Here is a 12,026-nt window from a genome sequence, read left to right as displayed (position 1 = left end):
TAGGTGAACTGCTTGCCAGTAAATAGAGCCTGTATTTATCTTTTTGTTGTATAATCATCCGTGATTCAGAGGGGATGTTAAAAATTTACAGGACACAAATAGAGATCCCTCCAGCAGCTAGAGGAACCAAACCAGCCTGGAAGAGATAACTGAGAGGCTCATTTTCCAACATGCTGTGGCTCTTTTTACTCTTCTGTGGCCTGACTTTAGCCCAGGACGTCTCCAACCACCCCGACACTTCATGCTCCCCTACATGTGATCTCCTGAAAGAGTTTGACGCCATCAAGAAAAAACTCATCTCTTTGGAAACCAGGCTGAACGACACGGAAACAAAGTTAGAGAATAATGAGAGGAAGAATCTTGAACTGGAGAGACAAGGTAAAACATTACATGTTTTCATACGTGACCGGCATATTCTGTCACTTTACAGATGCATATGTCATAACTTTTAATCACACTGATGATATTTACCAGAGAAAATGGGCTATTTTTACAAATAAGTAATTTTGACTTTTTCTCTTGAAGCTGAAAATGCAAAGGTGATCTTCAGTGCTGCAACAGGAGGAGGAGGCTCACGCATCGGACCTTTCAGGGAAGCGTCCATCTTAGTCTACAGAACCGTCTTCGCAAACATCGGCGGCGCCTACAACGAAACCTCAGGTACCTACAGGTTTTCTACTTTAGTGACATACAGTGCCGTGAAAAAGTATTTGCTCCCTTTCTGATTTCTGAGGTTTTTTTTGCATATTTAACGCTTAAATGTTTCAGATGGTCAAACTAATTTTTATATTTCACAAAGTCAACCCAAATGAATACAAAATGCAGAGTCTGAATGATTATTTAATTTTTCTAACCTATCTGACCTAACTGGCCCTGTGGGAAAAAGTAATTGCCTGAACCTAGTAACTGGTTGTTCCTCCATTGGCAGCAATAGCTGAAATCAAGCGTTTGTGATAACTGGTGATGATTCTTTCTCATCCCTGTGGAGGAATTTTAACCCACTCTTCTTAGCAGAATTGTTTAACTCAGCCATATTGGAGGGTTTTCCAGCATGAACTGCACATTTAAGGTCACACCACAGCATATCAACTGGATTTAAGTCTGGACTTTGACTTGGCCGCTCGCAAACCTTTATTTTGTTTATTTTGAGCCATTCAGCGGTGGACTTGCTGGTGTGTTTCAAGGAGCGCTTGAGCTTGAGGTCATGAACTGATGGCCGTACGCTGGCCTTTACGATTTTCTGGTAGACAGCAGAATTAATTGTTCCATCAATCACAGCAAGTGGTCCAGGTCCTGAAGCAGCAAAGCAGCCCCAGACCATCACACTGCCACCACCATGTTTGACTGCTGGCATGATGTTCTTTTATCAAATGCTGTGTTATTTTTACACCAGATGTAATGGGCTGCACAGAATCTTAGTCCACAGAATTTTTTTCCAAAAGTCTTGGGGGTCATCAAGATGTTTCTTGGCAAATGTGAGACGAGCCTTTGTGTTCTTTTTTTGTCAGCAGTGGTTTGGCCTTGGAACTCTCCCATGATGCCATTGTTGCCCATTGTCTTTCTTATGATTGAGTCATGAACTCTGACCTTAACTGAGGACAGTGAGGCCTGCAGATCTTTTGATGTGGTTCTGGGTTCTTTTGTGACCTCTTGGATGAGTCGTGGTTGCACTCTTGAAATTATTTTGGTTGGTCGACCACTCCTGGGAAGGTTCACCACTGTTCCCAGTTTTCTCCATTTGTGGATAATGGCTCTGAACGTGGTTTACTGGAGTCCCAAAGCCTTGGAAATGGCTTTGTAACCTTTTCCAGATCGATAGATTTCAATCACTTTGTTTCTCATTTGTTCTTGAATTTCTCTGAATGGTGGCATGATGCGTTGCTTTCTGAGATCTTGTAGCCTACTTCACTTTGTCTGACAGCTTCTATTTAAGTGATTTCTTCATTTAACAAATCTGTCCTTAAGAGAGAAAGGAGATGTAGAAGGAAGAGGGAGATGCGGATAAAAAAATAGGCAGGGAAAAGAAAAAGATGTAGAAAAAAAGGAGAGTGAGGTGCAGAAAAAGAGGGAGAAACAAAAGAGCAGAGATATAGAAAGAAAGAGTGAAGATAGGATGGAAACAAGTAGATGATGATGCAGAAAATGAAGAGGAAGAAGCAATAAGAGGAAGATTCAGATAAGATGTAGAAGTAAGTAGAAGAGGGAGATTCAGATAAAGGAGAGGAAGGAGATGTAGAAGAAAGAGGGAGATGCAGATTTAGAAAAAAGGGAGAGGCAGACAAAGAAAAGAAGATGCAGAAAGAAAGAAGAGGGATATGCAGAATGAGGGAGAAGCACAAAGAGAGGAGATAGAAAAAGGGAGATGCAGAAAAAGTGAAGATGGGATGGAGAAAAAAGAAGAGGATGATGCAGAAAATGAAGAGGGAGAAGCAGAATAAGAATAGAATAACATGTAGAAGGAAGTATGAGATGCAAATTGTGAGAAGGGGGAGAGACAGCCAGAGAAAAGATGTAGAGAGAAAGAAGAGGGAGATGCAGAAACAGATAAAAGACAGAGGGAGAAAAGGAGAAGATGCAGTAAGAAAGAAGAGGGAGGATAAGAGAAAGATAAGAGGGAGATGCAGAAAAACAAAATCACCCAACGATCAGAGGATGACAGATTTAACAAGACATTTTGGGGAGGAAGAGCTAATTTTGGAGGTGGAAAACCACAGGATTTGATCTGTTTTTCTGCTCCTGAATCTGAACTGTCTGTTCAACCAGGAGTTAATAAATTATTCTGGTATCTCTACAGGTGTCTTCACCGCTCCTGTCACAGGTGTTTATTACTTCAGCTTCTCTTACCATGCTGGAGGAGCACATGGAACACGTCTGGCTCTCCTCAAGAACTCCAGGACGATCGTCATGAGTGGTGATCAACAATCACGAGGTGACAGAACTGATAATGGAGGGAACACGGTGTTTCTGCAGCTGCAGCAGGGAGACCAGGTCCACATGCAGATGGCTGCAGAAACTCAAGTTTGGGGATCTGACTACCACACCACTTTTAGTGGGTTTTTGGTCTCTCAAATGTAAGACTGGATAATGGATTATCTTTCACTACGATGTTTTAAAATAAATGAAAATCAGTGCCATTACTTACACCTTGCTACAAAGAGTTAGTTTTTTTTAATTATTCAGCTCCACGCTGAGAATCTGTTTGATAACAAATGAAAGCAGAAATAACTGTTGTAGTTACACGCCATGATTGGTCGCAGGGTCACTCAGAACTTTGATGTTCTAATCAGAAAGCTCAACCTTCATGACTGTCCAACAGTCCAGTAGACTTTACTAAGAGAATGTATCTGTAACCATACAGTACATGCTGGAATAAAGTTTCTGTAAATATGAAAAAAACTAAGATTTTTATTTCAATGGATTTAAATCATCAAATACATTTGTTGATTTAAAAATTATTCCCCTCCTTGCAGGCCTGCCCAAAGCCTGCCTAAAAGCTCAGTAAATGGCCCACAGTTGTGCTCTCATGTTTAAAACATTCATTTAATTGTGTGAATTATTTTTAATCTCTTTTCACCACTTTTTAGCCAATTAACCGCCACTTTTAACTAATTTTCTTGAGTTTCTTTTTTTTGCATCTTTTTGACCTGTTTTCGCCAATTTGTCCTGCTCTTTTTTCTCCCTCTCCTTTTAACAACATTTCCCCGACAACTTTTGCCTCTTTTTGACCCGCATTACCACCCCTTCTCCGGATGATTTTTGCCTCTTTTTGAGGCATTTTCACCACTTTTTCCTGTGTATCTTTCCTCTTTTATCCCATTGACAGTTTTTAACATACATTCCAGACTTTATCCCACCCTCTTACCTCTTTTTGCCCATTTTTGCCCCTTTTAACCCCTTTTTGACATGTTTTATTGAACCAATTTTCATCACTTTTTCCTGCTTATTTTAATCCTTACCTCTTTTTGCCCATTTTTGGACTCTTCAACCCACTTTTGACACTTTTTTTAACCAATTTTCACCACCTTTTGGCAGATTTTCATCCCTTTATGCCTCTTTGAACATATTTTTAAACCTTTTAACACCTTTCCACCTCTTATTGGTCAATTGTCATCCATTTTTTTCATTTTTGACACTACTTTGACCCTTCTTCACTGCTTCTTTTGCCAGTATCTACCATTAACAATCCCTCTATGCTGATTTTTGACTCATTTTCAATGCTCTTTTACCTCTTTTTGGCCCATGTTCCATCTCCTTTCCCTAATTCTGTTTTGTTTATGTTTTGAAGGGGGCAACACACTATAGTGAACAATGAAAAATCCATGTTTGTTGCTTTGATAAAAGTGTTTATTATTTGGGTAAAAAAATAGAATATATGTTTATAAGAGATCAATATTGACCAGTCTGATCGAGCTCCAGGAAGCTCTTTCCTTTATCCCTTCTTGTGGGCGTCCTTGCCTCCTTGAAAAATCATGCATTAACTGTTATTAACCACAGTTTTTGGAAAGCAGCATTCAGTTTAAAAAAGATCTTAGAATCATGGTGCCAGCTAAATAAATCAAGAACAGATGAGAAAAAGTCATTGACATCTATCAGTCTGAAAAGGTTAAACAGCCATTTTAAAGGCTTTTCTAAGGTGAGAGCCGTTATCCACAAAGGGGGAAAACATGGAATAGCAGTAAACCTTCCTAAGGTTGGCCATAAAGAGCCAAGAGCATCATCTAAAGACCTGCCGGCCTCACTTGGCTCAATGAAGGGCAGAGTTCATGATTCAACAATAAGAAAGACACTGGGCAAAAATTGCCCAGGGTGGCACAGCCAGTTATTAGGTTTAGGAGGCAATGACTTTTTCACATAAGGCCAGGTAGCTTTGGATGTTTTTTCCCTTTAATAACTGAAATCATCTCCATACTTGTACCTTTAAAAATGACGCCCATGACCCAACATCAACCACCACGTGACGTAAATTCACATTTTCTCCAAGTAAGAACATGAAAGCACATGAGGGCCAAACAGGTTGTTGATGGGATCATTTGAGGACATGATTGTTTATTGGCTGTTATGTAATTGCTGGAAACTGGATCCTGGTTTGCTCAGATGGGGTATTTCCCTTGTGAGGTCTTTGGTTCATTTCTGTGTAGACAAGGTTATTAATAGAGGCTATTATATGATTATAAGCTGTAGTATCTTTAAGAATCATTTCATTCATAACAGGATTTAATACAAGATTTCTAGGAAGAAGATTAATGAAGCATACATGAACATTTCTCTGCTCTATCAAAGGTTAACTGAGAGCCTGTAAACAGACCTAATATTGATTTCTTCTTACATAATCATCCTTGACTCAAAGAGAATGTTAAAAATTTACAGGTGACAAATAAATATAAGTCCAGCAGCTGAAAGAATAAAATCATCCCAAAGCAGATAACTGAGACTCTTCATTTCATCATGCTGTGGCTCGTTTTGCTCTTCTGTGGCGCCGCTTTAGCCCAAGATGTCACCAACACTACTGTGGTGGAAAGATGTAGTCCTGACATGTGTGATCTCCTGAAACAGTTCGGTGCCATGTCAGAGAAACTCAGCGCAGTGGAGACAAAGCTACAGGACAGCGTGACCAGGCTACAGGCCAGTGAGGCTAAGCTGAGGAAGGCTGAGAGCAGTATAAGTAACCTGAGAGTAAAGCTCCGGGACAGTGACACCAGGCTGAGCAACAGTGAGATCAGACTACAGGCCAGCGAGGCCCAGGTCCTGGAGCTCAAGAACAAAGGTACACCAAAATGATATATGTGTAGGGGTTTTATTGACATGTTGGCTACAATTATTTCTACAGCATGCTCCTTCAGCTCAGTGGAGGACTCATGCTGTTTGAGGAGTAGGGGTGAACGTACTATAAAGGCACCATTGCACAAACACTTGTTAAACATTTCAAGTTAAGAACTCAGAGACTCTGGCTAGATAAACTTTATGAGGAAACATGCTACATATGGGTGATGAAACTACCCTTGGTCAGCACCACAGAGCGACACATTTATAGTAATAATAACAGCTAAAACCTCCTCAGCCTGATCATGTTAAACTACTAAACATCCAAAACTGGCAGCTTCCTCTGTGAGAAACAATGGGTGCTGTCAAACAACCAAGATACAGCTGCCACTACAAGAAAATAATCAGTTAAGTGCATCACAATCTATGAGGTCAAAATGACTAGACAGGATCAATATTTCTTTGTCAGCAACATTTAATTTAAAATACAGGCTCTTTTAGGCAAAGCTGGGGGCCAGCAGCATTGGAACTCTTAGTTCAGTATATGAAGTTATACATATATTAAAACACAAAAAAACAGAAAAAAGTTGTGAAAAGAAGTTAAAATGTGTCTAAAAATGGTAAAGGAGGAAAAAAAAGGCAAAAGGTATCAAAAATTGGTTACAAATGACAAAAAATAGTGCAAGAAAGTAAAGAAAAGGGGTTAAAAAGTGGCAAAAATTGAAAGAAGTGGCAAAAAATGATAATAGAGTGGCATAAAGGTGATAAAACATGCAAAAAAGTGGTTTAAAGGGGGTTAAAATATTTCAAAAATTGGTTTAATGAGGCAAACAGGGGCAAGAAGTATCAACAATTAGTTAAAAAGTGGGAAAAATGGTTTTGAAGTTGCAAAAATTGTTGAAAAATGTCATAAAAGTGGTTAAAAGTGGCAAAAATGGATAAAAAAAAAAGTGGCACAAAGGGGATAAAACATGCAGGAAAAGTGGTTTAAAAGGCGTTAAAATCATGGAAAATTTGGGTTAAAGAAGCAAAAAGTATCAAAAAAGGGTTAAAAGTGTCAAAATGGGTTAATATTGGTGCCAAATGACAATTAGGGAGGGCCCATTCTCTTGGATTTTAAGGGGTCCGGCCTATCATGTTGTCAGGCAGCTGCATTTTAGATTACAGGGATAGATCTCACTGGTAATGACAAAAAATGTCCTGTAGGTTAAAGGAAAATACAAATACTACTGCAATAATATTTCAATCAGACCAAGAAGTTAATTTAATTTTTGTGTATTTGAAAATCCGGCACCCAGAGTTTCTATTGAGACTAAATCTGGCCCTTGTGCAAATGTACTTGATGACCCCTGCTCTAGAAAGACCAAGTTCCATCTCTACGTATATGAGCTTTATCTCATATTGTTTCTGTAGAATTTTATGATTTAAAAATGATGGATGCTGCAACTTTTATAGGATATTTTACTGATTAATATTCTCTTTTTTGACAGGGAAGGTCAAGGTGATCTTCAGTGCAGCAGCAGCAGCAGCAACAAGAGGAAACACACATGTTGGACCTTTTCTGGTTGAAACAACTCTAATCTACAGGACAGTGATCACAAACATCGGCAACGCCTACAATTCAGCCACAGGTCACTCTCACTTACCTTCAGATTGATTTAAATAGGCTGCAAAACTGTGGGTGTGAGGGGCCAGACTAAAAGAAGAGATTTCTTGTGAATGTTTGTGAATCTCTCCATCTCTATTTTTCCCACAGGTGTCTTCACTGCCCCTGTTGCGGGCGTTTATTACTTCACTTTCTTTTATGCTGCTGAAGGGGCACACAGAGTTCATCTGATGCTCTACAAGAACAATTTGATGGTGGTCACTGCCAACGATCCTCTGTCGTCTGACAACGGTGATAACGGAGGAAACGCGGTGTATCTTCCGCTGGCGAGAGGAGACCGTGTTTATGTGCGCATGGGAGCAAATTCATATGTTTATGGGAATGGCTACCTGACGACCTTCAGTGGTTCTCTGATCACTCAGCTGTAAGGATCAATACACCGATCCATCATGTATTTATTACAACTGTATGTAAAGTTTGATGAAAAAGTAAAGCGTTGATTGTCCAATAAAAAATCTGATAAAAATCTTTATCTCACGACTCCAAGGATCTGTCTTATGATTATTGATAACTGCCCTGAACCGGGGTCTGAAATGAACCGTCTGACTTACCAAGCCAAGTTGGTGGGTACACACATCCTGTTGAATACAGCACAGCAAGTGCAAAGATATTTTATGTTCAAACTCTAAGTTTGATGCCTGCAATGTATTCCAAAAAAGTTGGGACAGAGGTGGAATTACACTGGGAAAGATGCAGACTGCTCAAAAACACCTGGAACATTTCACAGGTAAGTAGGTTAATTGGTAATGTGATAGTATCATGACTGGGCATAAAATGATTTTTCCTGAAAGGCTCAGTCATTTACAATCAATAATAGTGAATACATGATAAAATAGTCCCACAGTTAAGGAACAACAGTCCACAATGTGCAGTTGTCAGACAATTTCATTGGAAATAATAGTCCTAAAGAGGAAAAGGACCTTTGAGGACAAAAATCAGCATCTCTGAGAGTCTGGGGTGTAATAGTGCCCAGAGTTGGGTAACTTCTCTATCTGTGATGGCAACATTAACACTAAGAGGTACTCACAGAAGAAACACACCGTTTACTTCTATCCCAATAATGCCATTTTCTGGGACGTCCAGGGTTGATTGAGCAAGACAATGTCAAACAACATTCTATATGAGTTACAACTGCATGGTTTCACGATAAAAGAGGGCAGGGTCTAAACTGGTCTGCATGCAATCAAGATCTGTCTCCCATTAAAAAACATAGAGTGCATCATGCTCAAGACAACAGCCTTATTCAAAGGTTTCACATCTACAGATGAATAAGACACAAGAGGTGACTAAAATTCCAGCTTTTATTTCCAGGTATTTACATCTGAATCTGATACACAACTTACAAGCACATTTTGTTTGAACCCACACATTTTTCATGAGAGCAAAAGTATTAGAGCATGTGACTGACAGGTGTGTTTTTTTGCCCAGGTGTGCCCTATTACTGGTTATTCAGACAATAAACAGCACTGATGTCTACACTCAGTTTAAGATTTGGGTTTTGCCTGTGCAGACTGCAATTATAGTTCGAGGTGTTACCAACATGAAAACCAGAGAGCTGTCTATGGGTGAGAAACAAGTGATCGGGATGCTAAACCAATCAGAGCCACTGCAAAAACATTGACCATAGCCAGCACAACCATTTAGAATGTCCTAAAGAAGAAAGACACCACTGGTATACTCAGTAATAGATGTTGAACGGTTAGATCAAGGGAAATATCAGCCTGCTGATGGCAGAAACGTTGTGAGAGCTGTAAAGAAAGACCCTAAAACAACTGTTAGTGACATCAGCAACAACCTCCAGAGGACAGGAGTGAAGGTATCACCATCTACTATTCACAGAAGACTTCATGAACAAAAGCACAGATGCTACACAAGAAGATGCTAACCACTCATTAGCAATAAAGAACAGGCCAAAAACTACAACGATGAACCTCAATGGTTCTTCTGGGACGGGCTCATTACTCTTCATTGATGCTGTAACACATGATGGCAGCAGAAAAATGAACCCAGAAGTCTACAGAAACATTCTGTCAGCCACAACAACAACAAAGGAGTTCATCAGGGGCAAGGAGTGGAAGGTTTTAGACTGGCCATGTCAATATCCAGATTTAAACTCTTTAAAGCAGGAGTGTCAAACTCAGTCACTGCAGGGGTCGGATTCTGGATTCAGATCTAACCTGAGGGCCTGACAGGGTCACCTTTTTAACCATAAACTGTTATAAATTTGTTTCTGAGTCAGCACTTTATCTGCAAATACCTATGCACTTTCAAAAGCACTGTTTGTGTTTAACTTACTGTTGTAATCTGGCACTTAAATGTATTATTTACTATGATGTGTGTCACTGACTGATTAAAACAAGACGTGTTGGTACGTAGAAGGGGATGCTGGCAAAGTCTGCTGCTGTTCCAATAGTAGTAGGATCGTTCTGCGGACTCTCGTACCTCTGAAGTCTGAACTCTGGAATGAACTTGCCAAATCCAAACTTCCAGAGAATGCAAGTTTGAACTTGTGAACTTTGAACTGATAAACAGCTCAAGATTGGCGTTTTCAGCGACCTGGAATTATGTGGGATGGACTCCGGTTGCGAGTCTCTACGACTTACCGTTCTCAAGTTATTCACGAAAATGTCATTCCATTTAAAATTAATTGACTTTTGGATGGGGTGGGCCATAAATTTAAAATTTTTCTTATTCGTATGCAATTTCACTAAGCCAGGAGTGCCAGGGCTTTTTTTTTAGCCAGCGTTCACTGTGTTCGCTGCTAAATAAAACTACCCTGTTATCCTGCCTTTTTACAACAATTTTTACAACAATTCATTCATTGTTTACAACATTCAAGACTTGCGTTATTCAACGTGTTGACGTCAGATGCCCCCCGGCCAAATGACCAATCGATATAAACTACAGAGACACGCAAACCACGTAGTTGATGAAGATATCGCGTAGGTTCGTCATGTACAGTCTGTTAGTCCGTTTGCAATAATGACAGTGCGAAACCCAAACAGACAGAACTGATATTTATACAATGTAACAAAAACATGAACCTTTGCTCAACTTGCAGGTGTGAAAACACCCAAAGACTACAGCCAAGGGCGTCAGTTTGTTTTAAAAAGTGGGGGGACAATAACTATTAGCAAAAGTGACTTTTGATAAGTGCTGGGGATGATGACTATAATTGGTTTTACTTAAGGTAAGGCTACTATAAAATGCATCTATAAAATGCGTAGGCTTATTTCACGTTTTAAGTGAAATATCACTTTTTTTTACTAAAACAGCTAAAATTTGTAGAATGTGGCAAATTGCTTTGTACTGTGAGCCTGTGTCTCCGTCACTCCTTTAAAATCCCGCTGGATCCATCCTGACACAGAGCTTCATACAGCACACGCTCATGCATCACAGCGCAGAGACAAGTTGGAGAGATGGAGAACAACTTTTTAATTCTGTCTCTGTTATGACCTGTGAGTAGGCTACAAATGTATGCCTTTATCTGTTATATTTCCATGGTTGATATCCACATAATACACGGGCAAACTACGGTGTTTAAAGTGAAGTTTCAGAGAGAGAGAGAGAGAGAGAGGGTCGGGCGGTGGTGAGCGAGCGAGAGAGAATAAAGCAACAGGCGCTGATCTGAATCATCATTCACCCATCTCTCTGTAATATTTCCATGGTTGATATCCACATTCTGGGTCCACTACAACCATCACACATTTTTAACCTTTATTTAACCAGGTAATTCCCATTGAGATCGAGATCTCTTTTACAAGGGCGACCTGGCCAAGAGGTCAGCACATAACATGTCTACCATTAACAGTCTCTTTTTGATCCCTTTTCACCACTTTTTCCTTCTTATTTTACCCCTTTCACGTAATTTATCCACACTTTATCCCATCATCTTACCTCTTTTTGCCTGTTTTTGCCCCTTAAAACCAATTTTTGACACTTTTTAACCCATTTTCACCACCTTTTGGCCAAGTTCCTCCCCTTTATGCCTCTTTGAATGTATTTGTGCAATTTTTAACACCTTTTCACCCCTTTATGGTTAATTGTCATCCATTTTTCATTTTTAACTCATTTTTGTGCCTTTATGCCTCTTTTTTTTTTACCCATTTTAACTACTCTTCCTGTCTGGTTTTTTTGATCCATGTTCCATCTCCTTTCCCTAATTCTGTTTCGTTTATGTTTTGAAGAGGGCACCACAGTATCAATAATAAAAAAAATCCATATTATGTTTGTTGCTTTGATAAAAGTGGTTATCATTCAGGTTAAAAAAAAAAAATATGTGTATTTCAAAGATGAACTTTACAGTAGACAATGATTTCACTGACCAGTCTGACCGAACTCCAGAAAGCTCTTTTCTTTATCCCTTCTTGTGAGCGTCCTTGCCTCCTTCATAAATCATGAATGACCTGTTATTAACCACAGTTTTTGGAAAGCAGCATTCAGTTTAAAAAAGATCTTAGAATCATGGTGCCATCTAAAGAAATCAAGAACAGATGAGAAAAAGTCATTGATATCTATCAGTCTGTAGAGGTTAAACAGCCATTTTTATGGCTTTTCTCTTTGAGAGCCATTATCCACAAAGGGAGAAAACATGGAATAG

At 39.4% G+C, this 12,026-nt stretch overlaps 2 protein-coding genes across 2 annotated transcripts; both read left to right on the top strand.

Annotated features, from left to right (window-relative positions):
- Window positions 1-99: 99 nt before the first annotated feature.
- Window positions 100-5,420, top strand: LOC121504478 (complement C1q-like protein 4). The gene is made up of 3 exons (XM_041779279.1): window positions 100-378; window positions 526-660; window positions 2,795-5,420. Exons 1-3 carry the CDS (start codon window positions 171-173, stop codon window positions 3,073-3,075), a joined length of 624 nt encoding a protein of 207 aa, XP_041635213.1. The 5' UTR covers window positions 100-170; the 3' UTR covers window positions 3,076-5,420.
- An 8-nt stretch (window positions 5,421-5,428) lies between these two features.
- On the top strand, window positions 5,429-7,898 carry LOC121504475 (cerebellin-1-like). Its single transcript, XM_041779276.1, has 3 exons — window positions 5,429-5,764; window positions 7,251-7,391; window positions 7,517-7,898. Exons 1-3 carry the CDS (start codon window positions 5,446-5,448, stop codon window positions 7,792-7,794), a joined length of 738 nt encoding a protein of 245 aa, XP_041635210.1. The 5' UTR covers window positions 5,429-5,445; the 3' UTR covers window positions 7,795-7,898.
- The last annotated feature ends 4,128 nt before the right edge of the window (window positions 7,899-12,026 follow it).

Source organism: Cheilinus undulatus, linkage group 22, assembly GCF_018320785.1.
Source record: "Cheilinus undulatus linkage group 22, ASM1832078v1, whole genome shotgun sequence".
Classification (NCBI taxonomy): Eukaryota; Metazoa; Chordata; class Actinopteri; order Labriformes; family Labridae; genus Cheilinus; species Cheilinus undulatus.
This window is presented reverse-complemented; position numbering and strand designations above follow the sequence as displayed.

Excerpts from the sequence above, each read along its gene's own strand:
- LOC121504478 (XM_041779279.1), top strand. The coding sequence starts at position 171 with ATGCTGTGGCTCTTTTTACTCTTCTGTGGCCTGACTTTAGCCCAGGAC. Across the intron at positions 379-525 it reads TCTTGAACTGGAGAGACAAG|CTGAAAATGCAAAGGTGATC; the intron begins GTAAAACATTAC and ends TTTCTCTTGAAG. Across the intron at positions 661-2,794 it reads CGCCTACAACGAAACCTCAG|GTGTCTTCACCGCTCCTGTC; the intron begins GTACCTACAGGT and ends GTATCTCTACAG.
- LOC121504475 (XM_041779276.1), top strand. The coding sequence starts at position 5,446 with ATGCTGTGGCTCGTTTTGCTCTTCTGTGGCGCCGCTTTAGCCCAAGAT. Across the intron at positions 5,765-7,250 it reads CCTGGAGCTCAAGAACAAAG|GGAAGGTCAAGGTGATCTTC; the intron begins GTACACCAAAAT and ends CTTTTTTGACAG. Across the intron at positions 7,392-7,516 it reads CGCCTACAATTCAGCCACAG|GTGTCTTCACTGCCCCTGTT; the intron begins GTCACTCTCACT and ends TTTTTCCCACAG.